General features: G+C 48.6%; 1 protein-coding gene across 4 annotated transcripts in view; it reads left to right on the forward strand.

Annotated features, from left to right (window-relative positions):
- polr1a (RNA polymerase I subunit A) overlaps positions 1-26707 on the forward strand; it is a 217102-nt gene that overhangs the window by 744 nt on the left and 189651 nt on the right. For 2 of the 4 annotated variants that reach the window (XM_069923653.1, XM_069923652.1), the window contains exons 1-2: positions 21612-21698; positions 24884-25086. Coding sequence is in view for 3 of the 4 variants with exons in the window: in XM_069923652.1 (XP_069779753.1) it covers positions 25051-25086 (36 nt within the window). In the remaining variant the exon portion in view is untranslated. Of the gene's footprint in view, positions 1-21493; positions 21699-24883; positions 25087-26707 lie in introns of those variants that run through there. The other 2 variants (XM_069923650.1, XM_069923651.1) reach the window with 1 other exon arrangement.

Raw genomic sequence — 26707 nt, forward strand, 5'->3', positions numbered from 1 at the left:
GAATTCATTGTATGAACCAGTCATAAAAAGTTGGGTTTTGCAACAGCATCCAACATGCATCTCGCAGCATCACTCAATTAAAAGGAAAGTGCGCGAAATGTAAGGTTGAGTGCACGTCTTTTGGCTCCTGCACCTTTGTCCCAGTGGTCGCAGAGTGAAGCGAGCCATGGCCTGGGTGCTGGGGGTCTTTGAGGATCGAGGGTGGACACCTCACGGAGGGGTGACGTCTGGTGCCTGTGATGTCACAAGGCTGAGTTAACAACCCTCGGGTTTATTCTTGTCCTGAGAGTTGATGCCTCCGTACCCGGCCGTGATGTAACCAAGCAGAATGCTCTCCATGGTAGAAGTTTATCAAGGTCATTGATGACATAACAAACCACCTCAGACACCTCACAAATGTGAGAAACAGAAGTGCCTTCACGGATTTTGGTCGAGACAAAAATTGAGAACAAAGAACATTTATTGTACAACAGTGCAAAGTTGGGTGCTTCCCCTTACCCTGGGAATACACATATACACTGGGGCTCACCCAACTTTTTTACAGTTCATTTCAGTGTAGAGGTACCCTCCCCCCCTAACATTCTTCTGCCTCCTGGATTGGTTTGGCATTTGGTGATTCTGTCTGCCTACTTGCAGTTTCTGTAAACTGGAAAGACCATGGGTATCCTGTTTGGGTCCCATCATGTCATTGTCCTTAGTCATGAATCTGCCTTTGACCTTATTCACACATCTCAACCCCCCCAGGACTTACTAATTCTATGCAGAACTTGCTAATTCTGTCTTCACTATAAGACCCTTATTCTATGATACTTGCGTAATCCTTCCTCACATCCCTACTCAGCACTTACTTAACTTCCTCTCGTCTAGTCTAGTATTCCTTATTTCATTCATACTAGCTTTACTTCCTATATTCGATTATCTCTCACAATCCACACTTTTTCTTTAGCTATGTTTAGTAAATTCTCAACTGGAAGCTTGGTCTTTTTCACAGCGAGTCAGCAAACGAACTGCAATCTCAACATCATCAGACTGATTTTGGGAAACATGCATCCTTTGGGTTGTAGTGATCTGACGAAGGGTCCATTGAATTAAACACTGCACACACATCATTAGGCAGGGAAGTATCATGATGGCTAAAATAACGAGTCCAACTGCTATAAGGGCTGTGTGTATCCACCTCCAGTCACCAGTAAAAAGTTCAACCCTGAGCCCAGGGTTTTACACACACCCTGGAGTACCTGAGAGGTAAAATGTGTACCTCGATCTGAGTCAATGGTTTGAATAATGCCATAACGCGGAATAACAGACTCTAGTAATATCTGGATAACGGAGCTAGCACGATCATTAGGGGTCGGAAAAGCCTCAACCCATCGAGTAAAATGATCCACCATCACCAGGAGGTATTTATAAACCCCTATCTAAGGTAATTCCGAGAAGTCAATCTGTATTCGTTGAAACGGGCGTATGGCTATATCGCAACTGCCAGGCATTACCTGGCACATGACTTTCTTATTCACTCGCTGACAGTTTGGGCACCCACAAGTACTTTGCTTGGCTATGGTGTATATTCCCGAGCAATTAAAGGACCGTACAAAAGCATCAACATGTGCCTGTGTTCCCCAATCTGTCTGCTGGTGGAGCTGATCGATAATCTGATGAGCCAAGGCTTTGTTCAGTACTTGGCGTCCCTCTGCCGTCCACCACATCCCATTGGGAGTTTGACGCATTCCCTGGTCTTTCATATAAACCTCCTCTTCCCGTGAAAAGATGGGAGTCTTTTGAACCTCGTGGGGTGGGGAGTAACAGCTGCATGTCTATTTTTTCTGTGAGTGCAGCCTGTTTGGCAGCTTCATCTGCCCGTCTGTTCCCCTGTGCTTCAGGACTGTCAATAATTTGATGACCCATACATGAACTACAGCTGTCTCCTCAGGTAATATAAGAGCATCTAAGAATTGAACAATTAAGTTTTCATGAATCAACTTTTGTCCTTTCCTAGTTATCATTCCTCGCTCTTTCCAAATCTTTCAAAGGTGTGCACTACAGCAAAAGCATACTTTGAGTCGGTATAGATTGTGCCCACCTTTCCCTCTAAACCCTGGAGAGCTCTACAGAGGGCATATTAATTCACAGGAATTTCCGACCAATGACCGGGAAGACGACTGGCTTCAATCACAACTCCTTCATTCCCATCCACTACACTATACCCGCTATACCGAATGCCATCAATGCAGCTGGAAGATCCATCAATAAACCATCTTTCACTCTCCCGTAAAGGTTCATCACTTAAATCATCTCTAATTTTAGTCTGTAAATCTATCATTTCTAAACATACATGCTCTAAATCCTTGGGGACAGTATCAGAATCTGGAGAAACCAAGAAAGCGGCTGGATTCTGTTCTTTGTTTATAATCAGTGTCAAATCATCCCTATCCATAAGAATCGCTCATACTTTAAAATTCTAGAATCAGTAAGCCACCTTCCGGCACGTTGTAAGAGAATGGTGCGGACTGTGTGAGGGGTGTGAACTATCATCGGGGCACCAAACATAATCTTTCGTCCTTCCTCGACTAAAATAGCAGTGGCTGCATTTGCTTACACACATTCTGGCCAACCATGACAAACAGGATCTAAAATTTTTGACAGAAAGGCAACTGGTTGTCTAAAGCCTGCCCTCTCTTGCGTTAATACTCCCATGGCCACACCGTCTTTCGCATTGGTATATAGGTCAAATGGCATATTTAGGTCGGTAAAGCCAAAACTGGGGCACTAATAAGACGCTGTTTCACCAAGGTAAAATCTTTAATCTCCTCCTCCGTCCAGACAACAGTTTCACACCCTAGAGTCGCAAGTTTATCATAAAGAAATTTGACCAGGCAAGAATAATTCTCAATCCAAATTCTACAGTATCCCACTAAACCAAGGAATTTCCTAAGTACTCGAGCACTATTTGGAGGCGGGATCTGCAGAATACTGCGTATTCTCTCTGGACTTATCTTCCTATTCCTTGACTAACCAGATGACCCAAGTATTTAACTTCAGATTGAACAAATTGTAACTTTGATTCGCTCACTCGAAGACCCTTATTCCCTAGAAAATTCAACAGTGTATTGTTTAGCCACATCATACTTTTTCCCGTGATTAATAAATCATCAACATATTGTATTAATTGACAGTCCTCTCTCCGAGGGGCCTCATCTAGTACCTGTTCTAAAACTTGGCCAAACAAATTTGGTGATTCTGTAAAACCCTGGGGAAGGACCGTCCACCAGTATTGATTTTTCCGTCCTGTAAAAGGATTCTCCCACTCAAATGCAAACATGTCCCTACTGTCTATTGCCAACAGACAGGTCCAGAAGGCATCTTTGAGGTAAATTACACTAAACCACTTACTATGGGGATCAATTTTACCCATTAACGTATAGGGGGTTAGGTTCAACCGGATAACGGGTGAGAATAATTTTGTTTAACTCCCTCAAATCCTGCACTAATCGATAGGTACCATCTGGTTTTTGGACAGGTAAAATTGGGGCATTAAAAGGTGACATACAAGGTTTGAGTATACCATCTTTCACCAATTGGTGAATTACTGGCTGGAGCACCTTTCGGCCAGCCATAGGAATTGGATACTGTTTTCGTCTAATTACTTGGTCAGGGTCTTTTAAAGTAACTTGCAGGGGAGGAACATCTAACCCTCCTCTATTGCCACTTTTTGCCCATACTCTAGGATTTATTAGATCCCGATCCAACTCTGTTAGTACATAAAATTGAACCCCAATACCTGATCCCTGTGATCTGGTACCTATAGTCAATTGGTCCTGTAAATCCCGTCCCAACAAGCAAACTCCAGCTTGGGGAACTAGTAAAATATCCTCTGTTATTATCTTTTCTCCCATTTGTTTCCTTACATTCTTTAGGATCAAGACCGTAAAATCTCTTCCTCCCACTCCTGAAATCATCACTGTCCCTTCTGTTTTAACACCCTTGGGCCATTGTAAAATACTAGACCGGGCTGCCCCAGAATCTACTAGAAAAGTCATCTTGTCACTGTGGAGTCCTATGCTTAAATTTACCAATGGTTCTCCGTGCAGCCCCACGGTGTGTATTGACTGAGAACCGTGACCCCCCCCCATTCATAATCTGCCTCCATCAGTGCGTAAGATCGCGTCTCCCTGGCTCACATTGGGCATTCCCTCTTAAAGTGTCCCTCCTTTGTACAATCTTTGGTTTGGCTTCGCGGACGAAGATTTATGGATGGGTAATGTCCACATCAGCTGCAGGCTCGTTTGTGGCTGACAAGTACAATGCGGGACAGGCAGACACGGTTGCAGCGGTTGCAGGAGAGAATTGGGTTGGGGTTGGGTGTTGGGTTTTTCCTCCTTTGTCTTTTGTCAGTGAGGTGGGCTCTGCGGTCTTCTTCAAAAGAAGTTGCTGCCCGCCGAACTGTGAGGCGCCAAGATGCACAGTTTGGGGTGATATCAGCCCACTGGCGGTGGTCAATGTGGCAGGCACCAAGAGATTTCTTTAGGCAGTCCTTGTACCTCTTCTTTGGTGCACCTCTGTCACGGTGGCCAGTGGAGAGGTTGCCATATAACACGATCTTGGGAAGGCGATGGACCTCCATTCTGGAGACGTGACCTGCCCAGCGCAGTTGGATCTTCAGCAGCGTGGATTCGATGCTGTCGGCCTCTGCCATCTCGAGTACTTCGATGTTAGGGATGAAGTCGCTCCAATGAATGTTGAGGATGGAGCGGAGACAACGCTGGTGGAAGCGTTCTAGGAGCCGTAGGTGATGCCGGTAGAGGACCCATGATTCGGAGCCGAACAGGCTCCTTTGTACAATAATAGCAAACTAATGCTCATGTTTCCCAATTTCTACCAGGGTCTCCACAGAGTCCTAGGAATGGTCGTCGTCCCCGGAATTCTCCTCTACCCCTGCCTCTGCACTGGTCTCTACTTCCCCACTCCCGGCGTCCAGGAGATGGCACACAGCTCCTATCCTTTCCCTGCTGTCCCTCCACAACTTCCTTGACTGCCTGCATCAAAATCTTAGCCTTTTCTTTCTGTTTCTCTTCAGACCTCTGGACGTATGCCCTTTGTGCGATCTGTAAAAGGTGTGTTATTCCCTGTTCATGCCAATTCTCTGTCTTTTGTAATTTCTTCCTGATATCTGGGGCTGAATTAGTAACAGAGCCCGTCAATACCAACTGTTCACCTGCTGGGGATTCTATATCCAACCCCCCATATTGCTGTATGGCTGGACGCAATCTATTCAGAAATGCAGAGGGAGTCTCCTCGGGACCTTGGGGAACCTCAAATGCCTTCTTAAAGTTCTATCCTTTTGGAACAGACTACTTCATTCCTTTTATTTGACCATCATTAGTATTCTTATCCCAATTTGGGTTTACCAGGGGGAATTTAAGTTCCCCAGGTATCGCCTCTGTTCCCCCTTGGTGTTCCCTATCCCAGACTCTAATCCCTGCCTAACGAATCATTCCACGCTCATCCAAAGTGAATAGATCGATATTAATTCATCCCAGGTATATATATTCAGTCCCAAAAATTAATCTAATTGTTCTGCACATCCCTGAGGGTCTTTTATCAGGGAGGTAATTTCCTTCTTAAAATTGTGCACCTCCGTACTAGTCAGAGGGGTGGACTTTCTGCAGGCCAATGAACTGCTGGTGGATTTGACCAGGTGCCGCCTAGTGAACAGAGCAACCTTCCCCTCACCGTACGCCAACAAAATTTCCAGCCGATGGGAGTTCATTCCATGAGTGCATCTCCCTACTGGCCGATTTCCCATCTTTGCTACCCCCGAATTTCCATGACGTGGAATCTACGTTGGTGTGCAGCACTTCATTGATACCACTGGAACACCAGTTTACACGAGGGCAAGACGACTACCCAGGACAAGTTTCTCCTGGCCAAAACTGAGTTTACAACCATGGAGGAATTGGTTATCATCCGCCACTTGAACAGCCCTTGGTTCTCCCCCCTACATATGGTACCTAAGAACTCTGGAGGATGGCGCCCATGTGGAGACTACCAGCAGTTAAATGATGCCACAGTTATAGCCGGAATCAATACCATATGTGCAAGATTTCACTGCTTGACTGTAGGGAACTCAGATCTTCTCTAAAGTCTATTTGGTTAAAGGATATCACATCCCAGTGCACCCCGATGACACCCCAAACACTGCCATTATAACCCCTTTCAGACTTTTCAAATTCGTGCTTCTGCTTTTTGGCCTAAAAAATGCAGCCCAGACATTCAATGCCTGATGGATGTGGTGACTTGGGACCTCGATGGAATATTCGTCTATCTAGACAATATTTTAATTGCCAGCCCCAATGCAGAAACACACAGGGAACACCTTCGGCAGCTCTTCACCAAGCTTCAGGCTCATGGGTTAATGATCAACCCAGCTAAATGCTGGGACATCATATCACCAGCACATGAGCCACGCCACTGCCCGACAAGAGTTTTCCCAAACCAACCTCTCTCAAGGGACTGCAGAAATTCGTAGGGACGGTGAACCTTTACCATCGTTTCCTCCCAGGACCAGCAGCCATCATGCAACCACTGTTCAACCTCATCAAATCAAGAAGACTCTCACCTGGGCCATTGAAGCACTTCAAGCCTTCGACGCAAGCAAGACAGCGCTGTCTTAAGCCACCTTCTTCGCCCACCCAGACACAGATTCCCCTTGTCATTGACAATCGACACCTCCGAGTGAGTGGTTGATGTAGTACTGCAGTAGTGGATTGATCAACAATGGAAGCCATTCGCTTTTTTCAGCAAGCACCTGAGGCCACCTGAACATAAATACAACGCTTTTGATCGGGAGCTGCTAGCTTTGTACCTGACCATATGCCATTTTAGGTACATCTTAGAAGGATGGGTATTCACGGCATACACAGATCACAAACCACTGGTGCAAGCGCTGGGGAAAATTGCGGACCCATGGTCGGCCAGACAGCAACACCACCTTTCCTACATCTCGGAACATACTACAGACATCCGACTCGTTGCAGAGATGTCCAATGTAGTAGCAGATGAACTCTCATGCCCAACAATCTCCGAGGTTACGGGTGGTATCGACCTGGTCCAACTCGCCAGGGACTAGGCCAAGGATGCAGACATGCAGGCCAAGCGCATGTCCATCACAGGTCTGCAGGTACAGGAGTTCGCTCTGAACCAGGAGAACCACTACTCCTTTGCGACATGTCCACTGGCCACCTGAGGCCCATCCTTCCCACTGTTTGGAGATGCCAGGTGTTCAACCAAGTTCATGGACTTTCGCAACGATCAATGGTCCTCCTCGTCTCAGATCGCTTCATATGGCACAGACTACGCCATGAAGTCTCTCTCTGAGCGTGGACCTTCATACAATGTCAACGTGCCAAAATCCAGCGATTTCCCCAAGGCAACGTTACAACCCTTCCCAAATTCGGAAAATAGATTCCAACATATCCACGTGGACATCGTAGGACCACTGCCAATCAACCAAGGGATGAGGTACCTGTTCACTGTGGTTGAACATTTCACATGCTGGCCAGAGTCAGTCCCTATTCCATCCTATGACACAGAGACTTGCATGAGAGCATTCATGTTGTAGTGGGTCACTTGTTTTGGCTTTCCCTCACATATTACCTCTGACTGAGGAGCTCAGTTCACCTCCTCCCTGTGGTCAACACTATCAAAATTCTATGGTAGCCAATGGCACCACACGACTGCCTACCACCCCCAAGCGAACGGACTGGTGGAGCGCTTTCACTGCCACTTGAAAATGTCTCTGAAAGCTTGACTCCAGGGCCTGAACTGGATGGATGAACTCCCATGGGTCCTGCTCAGCATCTGCACAGCACCAATAGAAGGACTCCCCACCTCGTTGGCCAAGATTGTCTACGGGACCCCACTAACCATTGTAGGTGACCTCCATTTCAGCTCCACTGAACCTCAACCCAATTCCATGGACATCCTATAGCATTTAAGGAACAGTACAGCCAAAGCCACGGCCACTCCCTACTACCTCACACGGCACGCCACCCTGCCATGCCCCAGAAGATTTGAAAATGGCAGATTTTGTTTTCATCAGGAGGGGCCAGCAAGGAACCTATTTACAATACCCTTATGATGGACCATTTTAAAGTGCTTAAGAGGAATGGGGTGGTTTTTACTCTGGACGTTGTGGGTAGACAGGACATACTCACTATGGACCGTTTGAAACTGTGTCACTTAGACGGTGCAGAACCTTTCCCTGCTCCTCGATTGCAGCAATGTGGTCACCCTCCTAGAAAGACTCTAAAACAAAGACTGAGAACTGTTTGTGATTCTCGGGGAGGGGGGGGTGCAGCCATATGGTCCGGTCCTGTACACAAGGGGCTGAATGGCACAGCCTAACACACAATGGTGCAGAGACTGCCTCCTCACTGAGAAGAGTGGGAAGCGAGAGCCGCTCCTGAGACTGTGCGCTGACGTCACTCCTGTGAGCCAGCATGGCGGATAGGGGGTGTTAGAAACAGAAGTACCTTTAAAGAAATTGCTCGAGACAAATATTGAGAACAAAGAACATTTATTACAACAACAATGCAAAGTTGGGTGCTTCCCCTTACCCTGGGAATACACACATACACTGGGGCTCACCCAACTTTTATACAGTTGATTTCAGTATAGGAATACCCTCCCCCTTACATTCTTCTGCCTCCTGCTGGAGAGGTTTGGCATTAGGCAATCCTTCCTGCCTACGTGCAGTTTCAGTATACTTGGAGGACCAGGGGGTGTCCTGTCGGTGTCCCTTCATGTTATTGTCCTTATTCACACCTTCCTGATTCTCGGGGCTACAGTCTCTTGGTATGCAGAGTTGCCTCATTCTGTCTAGGGTTGGCTAATTTAATATGTATAAATCTATGTAAGGGTTGCTAATTAGATATGTAGGACTTGGTACTTCTGTCCAGGGCTAGGAGACACTTATCTGATCCAGACTACCTCAACTTCCTACATTCTATTGTTCCTTACCACTCCTTATCTTAGTCTTGGCTCTTGTCACAAAGAGTAGAAGATTCTTATGTTAATCGTGCTGACTCTGCTTTCCTGCATCCTAATCCCCAACCTCATCCTGCTTGTACTGGTTACAGCCATTAACTGATGTATGAATTTTAGTTTCCTTCATGTTCATAATTTTAGATCAGTTTTCCCATCTCTCACAGGGGGCTTTGCAGTATTGCTTCTGTCGTGTGGGATTTTTGAATGAAGAGTCGGTTACTGGTTCACTCAGCTTGGTGCAGACATGTTCCTTTCTTTTTGTAGTGCCACTGTATCATGGGCCCTATATTATTGTTTTTACTCAAATAGATGTCTTATTCCAGAATTGACCTATTTTTAATTAGACAAAGAATATAAAGTGAGAATTTTGTCTGATCATTTGCTTTTACGGGTAGTTTGGTCATAAATGGCGACTTTGGGCTGCTGCTGAGAGCAGGGACCACTGTATACAGTACTTTTAATACAAAATATGTACTTGTACAGTAGTTTTAATAAAGATTTTGAAAAAATTTTGGTCGTATGTGCGGGTGGACATAACTCACTTAAGTTGGAAGTCGAAGACTACCTGATTCAATGACAGACAAAGAGAAATCAGTTTATAGATGGAGATTGAACTTATTACTATTAAAAAGACTAGATTTCCATGATTTTATAAGAGCACAAATACAGTTATTTTGTCATGTAAATTTGAACTCTATGCATTATAAATTTGTGATATGGGATTCTTTGAAAGCATATTTGAGAGGTCAAATTATAAGCTTTATTCTAAAATCAAGAAGGAGTATACAAAAGAGGTAGATTGGAACAAGAAATAATGGTTTTGAGAAAAGACCTTCAAAGCTCTGAGGAAAAACAGACAACTAATTAATAAAAAACAATATAATACATTACAAACATGTAGAACAGAAAAGGCTTGGTTCGAATCCCATCCTCACTGCCACTGTTGTGTATGCAGTCACACAATTAAGTCTTTTATATAAATATAAAAAAATATATATATATGGAAGGGTGACATCATGACAGGGGGGTGGGTTAGGCTTTTACCCAATAACAAGAACTAAACAGATATTATGAGTTAGATGAAAGATTGCATGAAGTATTTGCTTAGCAATTGAAAGCAGAGGAGGTATCAACGATTAATATAATTAAAAATGATTTTCTTTCTTCTTCTTTGGCTTGGCTTCGTGGATGAAGATTTATGGAGGGGGTAAAAGTCCACGTCAGCTGCAGGCTCGTTTGTGGCTGACAAGTCCGATGCGGGACAGGCAGACATGGTTGCAGCGGCTGCAGGGGAAAATTGGTTGGTTGGGGTTGGGTGTTGGGTTTTTCCTCCTTTGCCTTTTGTCAGTGAGGTGGGCTCTGCGGTCTTCTTCAAAGGAGGTTGCTGCCCGCCAAACTGTGAGGCGCCAAGATGCACGGTTTGAGGCGATATCAGCCCACTGGCGGTGGTCAATGTGGCAGGCACCAAGAGCTTTCTTTAGGCAGTCCTTGTACCTTTTCTTTGGTGCACCTCTGTCACGGTGGCAAGTGGAGAGCTCGCCATATAACACGATCTTGGGAAGGCGATGGTCCTCCATTCTGGAGACGTGACCCACCCAGCGCAGCTGGATCTTCAGCAGCGTGGACTCTATGCTGTCGACCTCTGCCATCTCGAGTACTTCGACGTTAGGGATGAAAGTGCTCCAATGGATGTTGAGGATGGAGCGGAGACAACGCTGGTGGAAGCGTTCTAGGAGCCGTAGGTGATGCCGGTAGAGGACCCATGATTCGGAGCCGAACAGGAGTGTGGGTATGACAACGGCTCTGTATACGCTTATCTTTGTGAGGTTTTTCAGTTGGATGTTTTTCCAGACTCTTTTGTGTAGTCTTCCAAAGGCGCTATTTGCCTTGGCGAGTCTGTTGTCTATCTCATTGTCGATCCTTGCATCTGATGAAATGGTGCAGCCGAGATAGGTAAACTGGTTGACCGTTTTGAGTTTTGTGTGCCCGATGGAGATGTGGGGGGGCTGGTAGTCATGGTGGGGAGCTGGCTGATGGAGGACCTCAGTTTTCTTCAGGCTGACTTCCAGGCCAAACATTTTGGCAGTTTCCGCAAAGCAGGACGTCAAGCGCTGAAGAGCTGGCTCTGAATGGGCAACTAAAGCGGCATCGTCTGCAAAGAGTAGTTCATGGACAAGTTTCTTTTGTGTCTTGGTGTGAGCTTGCAGGCGCCTCAGATTGAAGAGACTGCCATCCGTGCGGTACCGGATGTAAACAGCGTCTTCATTGTTGGGGTCTTTCATGGCTTGGTTCAGCATCATGCTGAAGAAGATTGAAAAGAGGTTTGGTGCGAGAACACAGCCTTGCTTCACGCCATTGTCAATGGAGAAGGGTTCAGAGAGCTCATTGCTGTATCTGACCCGACTTTGTTGGTTTTCGTGCAGTTGGATAATCATGTTGAGGAACTTTGGGGGACATCCGATGCGCTCTAGTATTCGCCAAAAGCCCTTTCCTGCTCACGGTGTCGAAGACTTTGGTGAGGTCAACAAAGGTGATGTAAATGTTATAAACATCAAGAAATAAATGAATCACTTAAGAAATTTTATTCTAAAGTAAATAGGTCAGAGTCTTTAAAAGGTAGGATACATTTACCGTTAGTCACCTCAGCATCTTGTTGATGAAACTTGTCCCATCATGGTTTTCCACTTGGTAACCTCTTCCTCCAGGCCACCACAAAGCTCCACTCTGTTCCTCTTATTCCAAGAGAAACATCATTCAAATAGCACTTCCAGCCATCCACTGCTTTGGAACTTACCATCAGTTCTTCCTGGATTGCACTGTTCAGAGTCCCACACACACTGACTGAGAGAGCTTCTCTTCTCTCCCTCCATCCAACTAGCTCCCAGAAAGCCCCATGTGACTCATGTGACTGGAAACCCCCCCCCCCCACCTTCTCCAGCAAACAACAGGAGTTCTTCCTTCTGCTCAAGTTGTTAGATAAACAAAACCCTTTCTGTAAGCACTTTGCACTTTGATAGACAGCCTGACTCCAGCAAGACGATGGTCAAACATTTTATGAGCCATTACCACCTACTGGTGAAATAACAGAGATCCTGCAATGTAAATTCTTCAGTCTTTCAAATAAGATCTGTTTTAAAATATGTGTATGTATGTAACCTACCCTAAATCTCACCAAATTCTCCCCAAATTATTTATACTATTATACCAGGCAATCCACGATACTACACTCTCTTTTTCTCTTTTTCTTCTTTTTATTACTATATATAATTCTTTACATATATTATTCTTTATGAGGGAGGAGATGGGTTGGGAGAGGGAGGGGTTATAACTGACAGATTACGTCATTTTATATAGTATATAGATATGTTTTAAAGGAGATAAATTGTGGGGTGTTTTAGTGTAGGTCACAAACAAATAGGAGAAGGCCACTCCGATATAAAACCTACGACCCAAGGACCTCGCTGCCACGTCCCAGCTTGCTTGGCCACGGCACACGAACCATGGGTGTAAAGGGTGGGGCCAGTACTGCGCGCACTGCACTCCACCTAAAAGCTCCTTTGCGCAGGCCCGAGGACAGGTCCGCGTCCTCCCCCTCCACGTCCTCCCCCTCCACGTCCTCCCCCTCCACGTCCTCCCCCTCCACGTCCTCCCCCTCCACGTCCTCCCCCTCCACGTCCTCCCCCTCCACGTCCTCCCCCTCCACGTCCTCCCCCTCCACGTCCTCCCCCTCCACGTCCTCCCCCTCCACGTCCTCCCCCTCCACGTCCTCCCCCTCCACGTCCTCCCCCTCCACGTCCTCCCCCTCCACGTCCTCCCCCTCCACGTCCTCCCCCTCCACGTCCTCCCCCTCCACGTCCTCCCCCTCCACGTCCTCCCCCTCCACGTCCTCCCCCTCCACGTCCTCCCCCTCCACGTCCTCCCCCTCCACGTCCTCCCCCTCCACGTCCTCCCCCTCCACGTCCTCCCCCTCCACGTCCTCCCCCTCCACGTCCTCCCCCTCCACGTCCTCCCCCTCCACGTCCTCCCCCTCCACGTCCTCCCCCTCCACGTCCTCCCCCTCCACGTCCTCCCCCTCCACGTCCTCCCCCTCCACGTCCTCCCCCTCCACGTCCTCCCCCTCCACGTCCTCCCCCTCCACGTCCTCCCCCTCCACGTCCTCCCCTCCACGTCCTCCCCCTCCACGTCCTCCCCCTCCACGTCCTCCCCCTCCACGTCCTCCCCCTCCACGTCCTCCCCCTCCACGTCCTCCCCCTCCACGTCCTCCCCCTCCACGTCCTCCCCCTCCACGTCCTCCCCCTCCACGTCCTCCCCCTCCACGTCCTCCCCCTCCACGTCCTCCCCCTCCACGTCCTCCCCCTCCACGTCCTCCCCCTCCACGTCCTCCCCCTCCACGTCCTCCCCCTCCACGTCCTCCCCCTCCACGTCCTCCCCCTCCACGTCCTCCCCCTCCACGTCCTCCCCCTCCACGTCCTCCCCCTCCACGTCCTCCCCCTCCACGTCCTCCCCCTCCACGTCCTCCCCCTCCACGTCCTCCCCCTCCACGTCCTCCCCCTCCACGTCCTCCCCCTCCACGTCCTCCCCCTCCACGTCCTCCCCCTCCACGTCCTCCCCCTCCACGTCCTCCCCCTCCACGTCCTCCCCCTCCACGTCCTCCCCCTCCACGTCCTCCCCCTCCACGTCCTCCCCCTCCACGTCCTCCCCCTCCACGTCCTCCCCCTCCACGTCCTCCCCCTCCACGTCCTCCCCCTCCACGTCCTCCCCCTCCACGTCCTCCCCCTCCACGTCCTCCCCCTCCACGTCCTCCCCCTCCACGTCCTCCCCCTCCACGTCCTCCCCCTCCACGTCCTCCCCCTCCACGTCCTCCCCCTCCACGTCCTCCCCCTCCACGTCCTCCCCCTCCACGTCCTCCCCCTCCACGTCCTCCCCCTCCACGTCCTCCCCCTCCACGTCCTCCCCCTCCACGTCCTCCCCCTCCACGTCCTCCCCCTCCACGTCCTCCCCCTCCACGTCCTCCCCCTCCACGTCCTCCCCCTCCACGTCCTCCCCCTCCACGTCCTCCCCCTCCACGTCCTCCCCCTCCACGTCCTCCCCCTCCACGTCCTCCCCCTCCACGTCCTCCCCCTCCACGTCCTCCCCCTCCACGTCCTCCCCCTCCACGTCCTCCCCCTCCACGTCCTCCCCCTCCACGTCCTCCCCCTCCACGTCCTCCCCCTCCACGTCCTCCCCCTCCACGTCCTCCCCCTCCACGTCCTCCCCCTCCACGTCCTCCCCCTCCACGTCCTCCCCCTCCACGTCCTCCCCCTCCACGTCCTCCCCCTCCACGTCCTCCCCCTCCACGTCCTCCCCCTCCACGTCCTCCCCCTCCACGTCCTCCCCCTCCACGTCCTCCCCCTCCACGTCCTCCCCCTCCACGTCCTCCCCCTCCACGTCCTCCCCCTCCACGTCCTCCCCCTCCACGTCCTCCCCCTCCACGTCCTCCCCCTCCACGTCCTCCCCCTCCACGTCCTCCCCCTCCACGTCCTCCCCCTCCACGTCCTCCCCCTCCACGTCCTCCCCCTCCACGTCCTCCCCCTCCACGTCCTCCCCCTCCACGTCCTCCCCCTCCACGTCCTCCCCCTCCACGTCCTCCCCCTCCACGTCCTCCCCCTCCACGTCCTCCCCCTCCACGTCCTCCCCCTCCACGTCCTCCCCCTCCACGTCCTCCCCCTCCACGTCCTCCCCCTCCACGTCCTCCCCCTCCACGTCCTCCCCCTCCACGTCCTCCCCCTCCACGTCCTCCCCCTCCACGTCCTCCCCCTCCACGTCCTCCCCCTCCACGTCCTCCCCCTCCACGTCCTCCCCCTCCACGTCCTCCCCCTCCACGTCCTCCCCCTCCACGTCCTCCCCCTCCACGTCCTCCCCCTCCACGTCCTCCCCCTCCACGTCCTCCCCCTCCACGTCCTCCCCCTCCACGTCCTCCCCCTCCACGTCCTCCCCCTCCACGTCCTCCCCCTCCACGTCCTCCCCCTCCACGTCCTCCCCCTCCACGTCCTCCCCCTCCACGTCCTCCCCCTCCACGTCCTCCCCCTCCACGTCCTCCCCCTCCACGTCCTCCCCCTCCACGTCCTCCCCCTCCACGTCCTCCCCCTCCACGTCCTCCCCCTCCACGTCCTCCCCCTCCACGTCCTCCCCCTCCACGTCCTCCCCCTCCACGTCCTCCCCCTCCACGTCCTCCCCCTCCACGTCCTCCCCCTCCACGTCCTCCCCCTCCACGTCCTCCCCCTCCACGTCCTCCCCCTCCACGTCCTCCCCCTCCACGTCCTCCCCCTCCACGTCCTCCCCCTCCACGTCCTCCCCCTCCACGTCCTCCCCCTCCACGTCCTCCCCCTCCACGTCCTCCCCCTCCACGTCCTCCCCCTCCACGTCCTCCCCCTCCACGTCCTCCCCCTCCACGTCCTCCCCCTCCACGTCCTCCCCCTCCACGTCCTCCCCCTCCACGTCCTCCCCCTCCACGTCCTCCCCCTCCACGTCCTCCCCCTCCACGTCCTCCCCCTCCACGTCCTCCCCCTCCACGTCCTCCCCCTCCACGTCCTCCCCCTCCACGTCCTCCCCCTCCACGTCCTCCCCCTCCACGTCCTCCCCCTCCACGTCCTCCCCCTCCACGTCCTCCCCCTCCACGTCCTCCCCCTCCACGTCCTCCCCCTCCACGTCCTCCCCCTCCACGTCCTCCCCCTCCACGTCCTCCCCCTCCACGTCCTCCCCCTCCACGTCCTCCCCCTCCACGTCCTCCCCCTCCACGTCCTCCCCCTCCACGTCCTCCCCCTCCACGTCCTCCCCCTCCACGTCCTCCCCCTCCACGTCCTCCCCCTCCACGTCCTCCCCCTCCACGTCCTCCCCCTCCACGTCCTCCCCCTCCACGTCCTCCCCCTCCACGTCCTCCCCCTCCACGTCCTCCCCCTCCACGTCCTCCCCCTCCACGTCCTCCCCCTCCACGTCCTCCCCCTCCACGTCCTCCCCCTCCACGTCCTCCCCCTCCACGTCCTCCCCCTCCACGTCCTCCCCCTCCACGTCCTCCCCCTCCACGTCCTCCCCCTCCACGTCCTCCCCCTCCACGTCCTCCCCCTCCACGTCCTCCCCCTCCACGTCCTCCCCCTCCACGTCCTCCCCTCCACGTCCTCCCCCTCCACGTCCTCCCCCTCCACGTCCTCCCCCTCCACGTCCTCCCCCTCCACGTCCTCCCCCTCCACGTCCTCCCCCTCCACGTCCTCCCCCTCCACGTCCTCCCCCTCCACGTCCTCCCCCTCCACGTCCTCCCCCTCCACGTCCTCCCCCTCCACGTCCTCCCCCTCCACGTCCTCCCCCTCCACGTCCTCCCCCTCCACGTCCTCCCCCTCCACGTCCTCCCCCTCCACGTCCTCCCCCTCCACGTCCTCCCCCTCCACGTCCTCCCCCTCCACGTCCTCCCCCTCCACGTCCTCCCCCTCCACGTCCTCCCCCTCCACGTCCTCCCCCTCCACGTCCTCCCCCTCCACGTCCTCCCCCTCCACGTCCTCCCCCTCCACGTCCTCCCCCTCCACGTCCTCCCCCTCCACGTCCTCCCCCTCCACGTCCTCCCCCTCCACGTCCTCCCCCTCCACGTCCTCCCCCTCCACGTCCTCCCCCTCCACGTCCTCCCCCTCCACGTCCTCCCCCTCCACGTCCTCCCCCTCCACGTCCTCCCCCTCCACGTCCTCCCCCTCAAAAGATGCTCACAAACTCAAGCTAGCATGCTGGAACATCAGAACCATGCTAGACAAGGCTGACAGCCACCGACCTGAACGTTGGTCTGCCCTCATTGCACATGAACTCCTCAGACTTGACATCGACATAGCCGCTCTCAGTGAAGTCCGCCTGGCAGATGTAGGCAGCCTCCAAGAACGCGGCGCGGGCTACACACTCTACTGGTCTGGCAAGCCTTCGGATGAACGACGCCTATCTGGTGTAGGCTTCATGGTCAAGAGCTTCATTGCCTCCAAACTCGAAAACCTTCCAACAGGCCTCTCGGACCGAATCATGTCCATGCGACTCCCCCTTCAGAACAAGCGTCACATCACCCTCATCAGTGTCTATGCTCCAACCCTCCAGGCGGAACCAGCAGAAAAGGACAAGTTTTACACCGACCTGCGCAACCTCATCCAACGCACCCCTACAGCCGACAAGGTTGTCATCCTGGGCGACTTCAACGCTCGCGTCGGCAAAGACTCAGAAACCTGGCCAGGAATCCTGGGCAAGCATGGCGTCGGCAAGTGCAACGACAATGGGCGCCTCCTGTTGGAGCTCTGCGCAGAACAGCGGCTTGTCATTACAAACACCCTTTTTCAGCAGAGGGACAGCCTTAAGACCACCTGGATGCATCCCCGATCCAAACACTGGCACCTCCTGGACTACATCCTGGTGCGAGAAAGTGACAAACGAGATGTGCTCCACACCAGGGTCATGCCTAGCACGGAATGCCACACTGACCACCGGCTGGTTCGCTGCAAGCTCAACCTTCACTTCAAACCAAAGCCCAGGAACAATAAAGCCCCCAGAAAGAGGTTCAATGTTGGAAACCTGCAGTCAGACGAAGCGAGAGGAAACTTCCAGGCAAACCTCAAAGCAAAGCTCGACGATGCAACCCGCCTCACGGACCCGTCCCCTGAAACCCTCTGGGATCAGTTGAAGACTACCATACTGCAATCCACTGAAGAGGTACTGGGCTTCTCCTCCAGGAAAAACAAGGACTGGTTTGACGAAAACAGCCAGGAAATCCAGGAGCTGCTGGCAAAGAAGCGAGCTGCCCACCAGGCTCACCTTACAAAGCCGTCCTGTCCAGAGAAGAAACAAGCCTTCCGTCGCGCATGCAGCCATCTTCAGCGCAAACTCCGGGAGATCCAAAATGAGTGGTGGACTAGCCTCGCCAAACGAACCCAGCTCAGCGCGGACATTGGCGACTTCAGGGGTTTCTACGAGGCTCTGAAGGCTGTGTACGGCCCCTCACCCCAAGTCCAAAGCCCGCTGCGCAGCTCAGACGGCAAAGTCCTCCTCAGCGACAAGATCTCCATCCTCAACCGATGGTCAGAACACTTCCAATCTCTTTTCAGTGCCAACCGCTCAGTCCAAGATTCCGCCCTGCTCCAGCTCCCTCAACAGCCCCTAAGGCTAGAGCTGGATGAGGTTCCCACCCTGGATGAGACATATAAGGCAATCGAACAACTGAAAAGTGGCAAAGCAGCAGGTATGGATGGAATCCGTCTGGAAGGCTGGCGGCAAAACTCTGCATGCCAAACTGCATGAGTTTTTCAAGCTTTGTTGGGACCAAGGTAAACTGCCTCAGGATCTTCGTGATGCCACCATCATCACCCTGTACAAAAACAAAGGCGAGAAATCAGACTGCTCAAACTACAGGGGAATCACGTTGCTCTCCATTGCAGGCAAAATCTTCGCTAGGATTCTACTAAATAGAATAATACCTAGTGTCGCCGAGAATATTCTCCCAGAATCACAGTGCGGATTTCGCGCAAACAGAGGAACTACTGACATGGTCTTTGCCCTCAGACAGCTCCAAGAAAAATGGTCTTTGCCCTCAGACAGCTCCAAGAAAAATGCAGAGAACAAAACAAAGGACTCTACATCACCTTTGTTGACCTCACCAAAGCCTTCGACACCGTGAGCAGGAAAGGGCTTTGGCAAATACTAGAGCGCATCGGATGTCCCCCAAAGTTCCTCAACATGATTATCCAACTGCACGAAAACCAACAAGGTCGGGTCAGATACAGCAATGAGCTCTCTGAACCCTTCTCCATTAACAATGGCGTGAAGCAAGGCTGTGTTCTGGCACCAACCCTCTTTTCAATCTTCTTCAGCATGATGCTGAACCAAGCCATGAAAGACCCCAACAATGAAGACGCTGTTTACATCCGGTACCGCACGGATGGCAGTCTCTTCAATCTGAGGCGCCTGCAAGCTCACACCAAGACACAAGAGAAACTTGTCCGTGAACTACTCTTTGCAGACGATGCCGCTTTAGTTGCCCATTCAGAGCCAGCTCTTCAGCGCTTGACGTCCTGCTTTGCGGAAACTGCCAAAATGTTTGGCCTGGAAGTCAGCCTGAAGAAAACTGAGGTCCTCCATCAGCCAGCTCCCCACCATGATTACCAGCCCCCCCACATCTCCATCGGGCACACAAAACTCAAAACGGTCAACCAGTTTACCTATCTCGGCTGCACCATTTCATCAGATGCAAGGATCGACAATGAGATAGACAACAGACCCGCCAAGGCAAATAGCGCCTTTGGAAGACTACACAAAAGAGTCTGGAAAAACAACCAACTGAAAAACCTCACAAAGATAAGCGTATACAGAGCCGTTGTCATACCCACACTCCTGTTCGGCTCCGAATCATGGGTCCTCTACCGGCACCACCTACGGCTCCTAGAACGCTTCCACCAGCGTTGTCTCCGCTCCATCCTCAACATCCATTGGAGCGCTTACATCCCTAACGTCGAAGTACTCGAGATGGCAGAGGTCGACAGCATCGAGTCCACGCTGCTGAAGATCCAGCTGCGCTGGATGGGTCACGTCTCCAGAATGGAGGACCATCGCCTTCCCAAGATCGTGTTATATGGCGAGCTCTCCACTGGCCACCGTGACAGAGGTGCACCAAAGAAAAGGTACAAGGACTGCCTAAAGAAATCTCTTGGTGCCTGCCACATTGACCACCGCCAGTGGGCTGATATCGCCTCAAACCGTGGATCTTGGCGCCTCACAGTTTGGCGGGCAGCAACCTCCTTTGAAGAAGACCGCAGAGCCTACCTCACTGACAAAAGGCAAAGGAGGAAAAACCCAACACCCAACCCCAACCCACCAATTTTCCCTTGCAACCGCTGCAATCGTGTCTGCCTGTCCCGCATCGGACTTGTCAGCCACAAACGAGCCTGCAGCTGACGTGGACTTTTTACCCCCTCCATAAATCTTCGTCCGCGAAGCCAAGCAAAAGAAAGAACAAACAAATACAAACACTTCAAAACACAGTATTAAAGATCTGATTTAAAATGGAAGAGCTTGGCTCAAGCCGGTCAGCACAGGCCCCAGTACCTTTGTAAAGTCGATGGAAACTGCTTCACTGAAGGACTTCACAAGTAGGTGTTAATTGGGCATGCTGAGGAGTAATGGATTATTGTTTTGGAAAGCAATAGATGAACGGACTCAGTGCCACATTCTGTCTGAATGTAGATTGCAGTTCTAAGAAGGTCATGTGGTTTTGCAATCAGAGAAAGTCAAACAGTTTTTCTCTAAGAGAGAGAAACAAAGAGAGAGACGACTGGTTTTCTGCAGTGGCTTTTGGAAGTTTGTTTGAAATCCCATTTTAAAGACTGGTTGTGAGTTCTTAGTTCAGCCTGTTCAAAATCCTCATGGTCCATACAAGATGAGATGTCTGGCTGTCTAATTTTTCACCTGATATAAGGGAAACAGAAAAGGAACTCTTTGGTGACCTGAAAGAAAGAGGCTATCATCTGGAAAACTCTGATGGGGCAAGATACTGAAGTGGCTGATTGGAAGGAATCAGTTGTGTGTATCCAACGAGCAACAAATTTATCTCTGAAAACCAACAAGAACCTTCCTGAGGAGTAACCATTTACCTTTCAAGCGCCAAAGCCTGGTGGAGATTCATAAATGTTAAATTCTGTGGACAGTATAAGAATTGTCTGCAACCAGTGAACTTGGAGGAGTGAGAAGTGAGATTGGACTGCGAATCAAAGCACTTTTCTGAATTTATACACACATTACATACACGTGTGCTAAGAATTAGCAGGGGATTAAGTTAATAGTAGTAAGTTAAAGTTTGATCTTGCTTTTATGTTTAAAGAAAATTAAAAGTAACTTTTGTTTAAGTAACCATTTATCTTGGTGAATTTCTATTGCTGCTGGGTTTTGGGATCCTCTGGGCCTGTCACATAACCATCATGTAATGAATGAAAATTTCTTCAAGTGAAACCCTTATCAAATTGTATAATGATTTATTAATTACATGTATGGAAAATCTTTTAAATAAAATATTCCAAAAAACTATCGATTCACTTGGGATGCCAGAAATTTTCCACTTCCTGAATCAGCGAATCCGTCGTGTTTGTACATTTGTTGTATTCTGCCCAATGTCATCTGTGTCAAATGGACTGTCAGCAATAATTTCTTGGTAATTCAGTGAAACCAGTCAGAGATGTGTGCCAGTTCTTGAATCAAAATTAGTTTTTCCCCCATTGAAGCAGAAGTCACTTGAAATGCTTCGCTTTGAAATGTAGATGTGATATCAGGAATCTCTGACTGACTTGCATTGCTTTTGAAATAACTTTTGAGTATAAGCACATGAGCTATGTTAAGCAGGATTTATTTCTCCTTATTTTATGACTTAACTTGCTTTAATATCTCAAAATTCTATCTTATTTTCCAGGAAACTGAGTGTAAAGGCAATCACTAATCCTAATCTGTTGGATAGTGTGGGCAATCCAGCAGCAAATGGCCTGTATGATCTGGCATTGGGTCCAGCTGATTCCAAAGAAATATGCGGTACCTGTGCTCAGGATTTTACCAATTGCCCAGGACATGTTGGCCATATAGATCTCCCACTGACTGTTTACAATCCCTTATTTTTTGATGTAAGTATTGCAAGATCGTACATTAAGAATTGATTGTGAATGAATATGTGGAGATGACGGAAATAACAACTGATAGACTGAAAATACTCAGGTGTCAGGGCAACATCTGGGACAGAGAAAATGTGGCAACTGGAAATGTGGAAGACAAGTACAAAAATGCTGGAAGTTGTCAGAGGGGAGTTTCATTAGAGAATGAATCAAGGGATGAGAAATTTCAACATGATTTGTGAAACCGGATGGACGACTTGCTTTCCCCAGAGGATAAAGGACCTGGGGAAATTTTACACAACTGCTTAAAATTAAAATGGAGCACATCAGAGAGAAACAAAGAGATGGAGATTTTCCGTATAAGCTGATTGGCAAAAGATAAACGGGAGACATGAATGTTAATGTGAGGCAGTGGTCTGGAATACACAATTTGTAAAGAGATTGGAAGCAGATTGTACACTGATTTTCAAAAGATGGTTGGATGTACAACTTAGAAAAAAATACTTTGCTGAGATGCATGGATAGTGGAATTCAAAAAGACTTTATAAGCCAAGCAGTATCTAGTTCCACCGTATTTTTGATTAGCCAGCATTTTTAGTAAGTTTAAAGGATGTGGAGATTGCTGGGAATGCCAGTATTCCTCATCCTTTGTTGCTTCTGAATAGTAGCAATCCATTTTGTGAAAATACTCCCACGGTGCTGTTGGATAGTAGTTCCATGATTCTAATTGTTAAATTTCCAAATCTGGATGGTCTGTGACTTGGGGAAAGCTGGTAGATATTGGGGTTCCCTTGCAGCTGCTGCCTTTACAGTGTTTGAGATGGAACATTTAGAAAAAAAAGCAACTGAAGGTGCCTCATTAATAAACGGAGTGCATTTTTTCGAAGTTGCCCAGTTGCAGTGTGAGATAGTGAAAGGAATGAATGTTTTAAGTTTAAGTTTATTTAACATCTGATTGTACAGGTATAACCCAACAAAACAATGTTCTCTGGTCCTTCATGTAAAATACAGACAAATGATACATGTGCACAGTATAAATTGGATAAATACATGGATGAGAGAGGTCTGAAGGGTTATGGAATGGGAGAAGGACAATGGATCTAGCAGAATAATGGTTAGCACAGACTAGAAGGACTGAATAGCCTGTTTTCTGTGCTGTTGCGTTCTATGGTTCCATAGTTCTAAATAGGTAACATATACAAAAGTTTAAAATTAGCGGCTCCTAATGGTTAGTTTGCCAATCCATGCAACACAATCTCTTTTCAATATTTTTATTGAAGTTGAAGTTTCACATTGAAAACTACATGTTAAAATGTTTAAAAAAAACACACATTACATTTAGATCATACCAGTTCATCCAAGGTACCCCACATTCTCAATTAAACAAATTATATTACAGTAATATTTTATTATTAAGAAATGCTTTTATCCCACTACCAAAAATGAAGCTGTTTGGCAAGGAGAGGAAAAGAGAATTCCTGATCCAAGTAATAAATTGCCTTATTAGTCAACACTTCTACATTCATATTAAATCAGAGATTCTGAAACTAATTCATACAAGGTCCCCACAGAGTTTGAAAATTTAAATTCAAATCAGAAATTGAGCACCTAATCTGCTCTAACTTTAAACATGACATCACATCCTGTCGCCAGTGAGCACGAGAAGGCAGAGTAATGTCCTTCCATCTGAGCAACACTGCCCGCCAAGGCATAGAGAAGTAAAAGCTGATACGTGCAAATCAGATGTCATTAGAGTTCTACCACTCTCTCCAACAATACCAAACAAGGAAGTTAAAGATATAGACTTAAAATTAACTTTAAAAAGTTCAGAAATTCCAGAAGTTATAGGGGTCATTTATAGCCCCTTTCACACTTGCATCCCACTAAATTGGCTGTTCAGTGTCCTGGGATAGTACTGGGGGTTTGGCTTTTCACACTTGACCACTCCAAACTGGGACACTGAACGTTTCACATTTGCAAGGAGCCATCCCAGGGTTAGGACTGAAGAAACCAGTGACCTCATGACGCATTGGGTGATGGTGGACCTGCGCTAAATCCTGTTCAATGTATTATGATCTTATATTTGAACAAAATTAATCATGCCTGATTATAACATAATTAAGCTTGATGGTACAGCACAGTATGCCTGTCAGCCCCTGTTGTTGTTGTTCCGATCTACACAAACCTTTATAAGGGATTGTGGGAAAGTGCAAGCAATGAATAGCTATAGTGGACAATTTTTAAATGGATTGGGAAAGTTGGTAGTGCTATCACGTACAATTTAAACAGTGTGGGAATGCTGGTAGCACTATTGTGTACAATTTATAAGTACCATGGGGAAAAAGCAATGACAGACCTGCCCTCCCATAATTCCATGCAGCAGAGAAAGGGTTGTATGCTCAGCTACATCCATGGAGCATTCATGGAGGAGTTTCTCTGCTGTTTAAAAATTGTCCGCTATTGCTATTTATTTCCTCTCTATCTCTCTCCCGCTGCAAATTTCCCATGACAAAGTTTATACCTTAATTTTAATCTTCCTTCATATTCCTGCCCTCATGTAAAAACTTGGGTCATTTCAATCCCACAGTTTCACAGTTGCCTGATCTCATCGCCGGCACCTGGAGATGCCGGGGATTGTACTAGGGGTTGAGGCCATCAATCCCTGGCATGAGACGACATCATCTGATGCCGGCGTTGACTTTGCTTTCACACTAGTCATTTTAAAGGCAGATTGGCAGTTAATTCCTGGGATCACTTGCAAGTGATCAGATGCTATATATGACTAGTATCTCATGACTCACTATCTTACTTTATAACTTTACTCCAATGTAATTAATTGTGTCTTTTCCATGTTACTTTTTTTTTTAAACCATCATTTTTCTTTTAATACTAGTCATATATAGCATCTGATAACTTGATTAGGTAAGGGGTATGAGTTTTTCTCCTCTACTATTTCCTTATTTTTTTAATTTCATAAGAGTTTTTTCTCCATAAAATGGTATATACTATTTTCAAAATGTTTATGGATATGATTTACAATTTATGTATGTTAGTGATATACGGAATATCTTAGTCAGTTTATTTAACTGCATATTATCTTATTGAATTGTACACTTTTTGTTTGTATTAGTTCTTCATTAAAATCAATTTAAAAAAAAAATTAAAATGAAAGATAAGTTTGAAATATTTCATTGCAGTATTTCTCAAGGCTCTGGCATGTCCAAAACACATGAATTAATGAAGTACCTCCATTGATGCATCTATCACAATGAGGAGATGTATCCGCATAAAAACGAGATAATTTGACCTTGGACTTGTGAGCTCTATAGACTAAATTGTAGGAGAAAGTGATGGGCACATAAAGATGAAGCATTCCAAGTTTCTTCAGAGATTAAAAGCTGTAAGTCCTGTTCTCAGGCTTTTAAAATTTTATCTCAAGGAGCCTCAATTATTCCCAACAACATTAAAATTTACAACTATTAAATTCTTACAAGTGCTCATAGAGAATGTATCTAATTGATATTGCAAAAAATCTCTAATCTGTAAATAACAAAAAAAATGAGTATTTGGTAATCTATATTTAACTTTGTTCAAAAGAAACAAGACTTCCTTTGATAAATAAATCTTTAAAACATTTAATGCCAAATCGATACCATTCTTTTAAGGCTACATCAATCATGGAAGATTTAAAGAAAGAATTAGAGAACATAGGACTGGAAGGAGAAAATCTCAATAAACCAAAATGTTTTCTAAATTGTATCTAGGTCCTCAAAGTATGTTTAACCACTGGGTTATTTGGTGGGGGTGGGGGTCACGTGATGACAGTGTCATGTTGGTGAAACCCAGCTCTCCCAAACAAAGTTTTTTTTAAAAAGTGTAAAAAAAAAAGAAAGATGGAGAACATGGAAGGAAAAAAGTAATATTTGAAACAACCAGGGAGTCCCCCAGGGTGTCCCCCAGGGTGTCCCCCAGGGTGTCCCCCAGGGTGTCCCCCAGGGTGTCCCCCAGGGTGTCCCCCAGGGTGTCCCCCAGGGTGTCCCCCAGGGTGTCCCCCAGGGTGTCCCCCAGGGTGTCCCCCAGGGTGTCCCCCAGGGTGTCCCCCAGGGTGTCCCCCAGGGTGTCCCCCAGGGTGTCCCCCAGGGTGTCCCCCAGGGTGTCCCCCAGGGTGTGCAACTGATAAGGGGTGATCTGTCCTTTTTAAGTAAATAAAATTATAATAACATGGATTTGGGAGAGTAGGGAGGGAGGGGCTGATAGCTGCAATTCATGTGTGCATTTTGTGGCACAGGCCACTACCCAAAACAAGGAGGGGAGTAATTTTTTTTTTATATATTACTAACATTAGCAGGGTGCTTTTTATTTTTTTTTTTAAAAAACAGGATTTCTTTTCTCTTTTTTGTGTTTCATCTGGAATAGTTAATAAATAATATCCTTGAATATAGTATGTAGTAGAATTAGGAATTGGCAGAGATGAGGTATGGGTGAGATATGGTATTATTACTAAAACATTCAATGGGTGAAATGTTACATTTTTCAACTATTAACATTAATGGGATTTAAAAACCCGATGAAAAAGAAAAAAATACTGGCACACATAGTAGAAATAGCTTTTTTTTTTACAAGAGACACATTCGATTGAAACTGAGCATCAAAACCTGAAAAGAGATTGGGTAGGATTATTTTGCAGTGTCTTCATTTCATTCTAAAGCAAAAGGAGTAGCAATTCTGATTAATAAAAATCTTCCAGTTAAGGTACAAAATATTATTGCTCATCCAGTAGGCAGATATATAATGGTACATTGAAAATTTTTTTCTGAATTTTGGATCTTTTTGAATATATATGCACCAAATTTAGATGATGAGAAATTTAAACAGGAAAGATTTTTGAATTTAGCAAATGCTAACGAAAATGTGTTAATAGGAGGAGACTTTAATTTTTGTCTTGATCTATTGCTGGATAGATCTGGTAGAAATGTTACTAGAAGTAAAGCAGCTAAAGTTACATTTTCATTGATGAAGGA

The sequence above is a fragment of the Narcine bancroftii genome, chromosome 3 (assembly GCF_036971445.1).
Source record: "Narcine bancroftii isolate sNarBan1 chromosome 3, sNarBan1.hap1, whole genome shotgun sequence".
Taxonomy (NCBI): Eukaryota; Metazoa; Chordata; class Chondrichthyes; order Torpediniformes; family Narcinidae; genus Narcine; species Narcine bancroftii.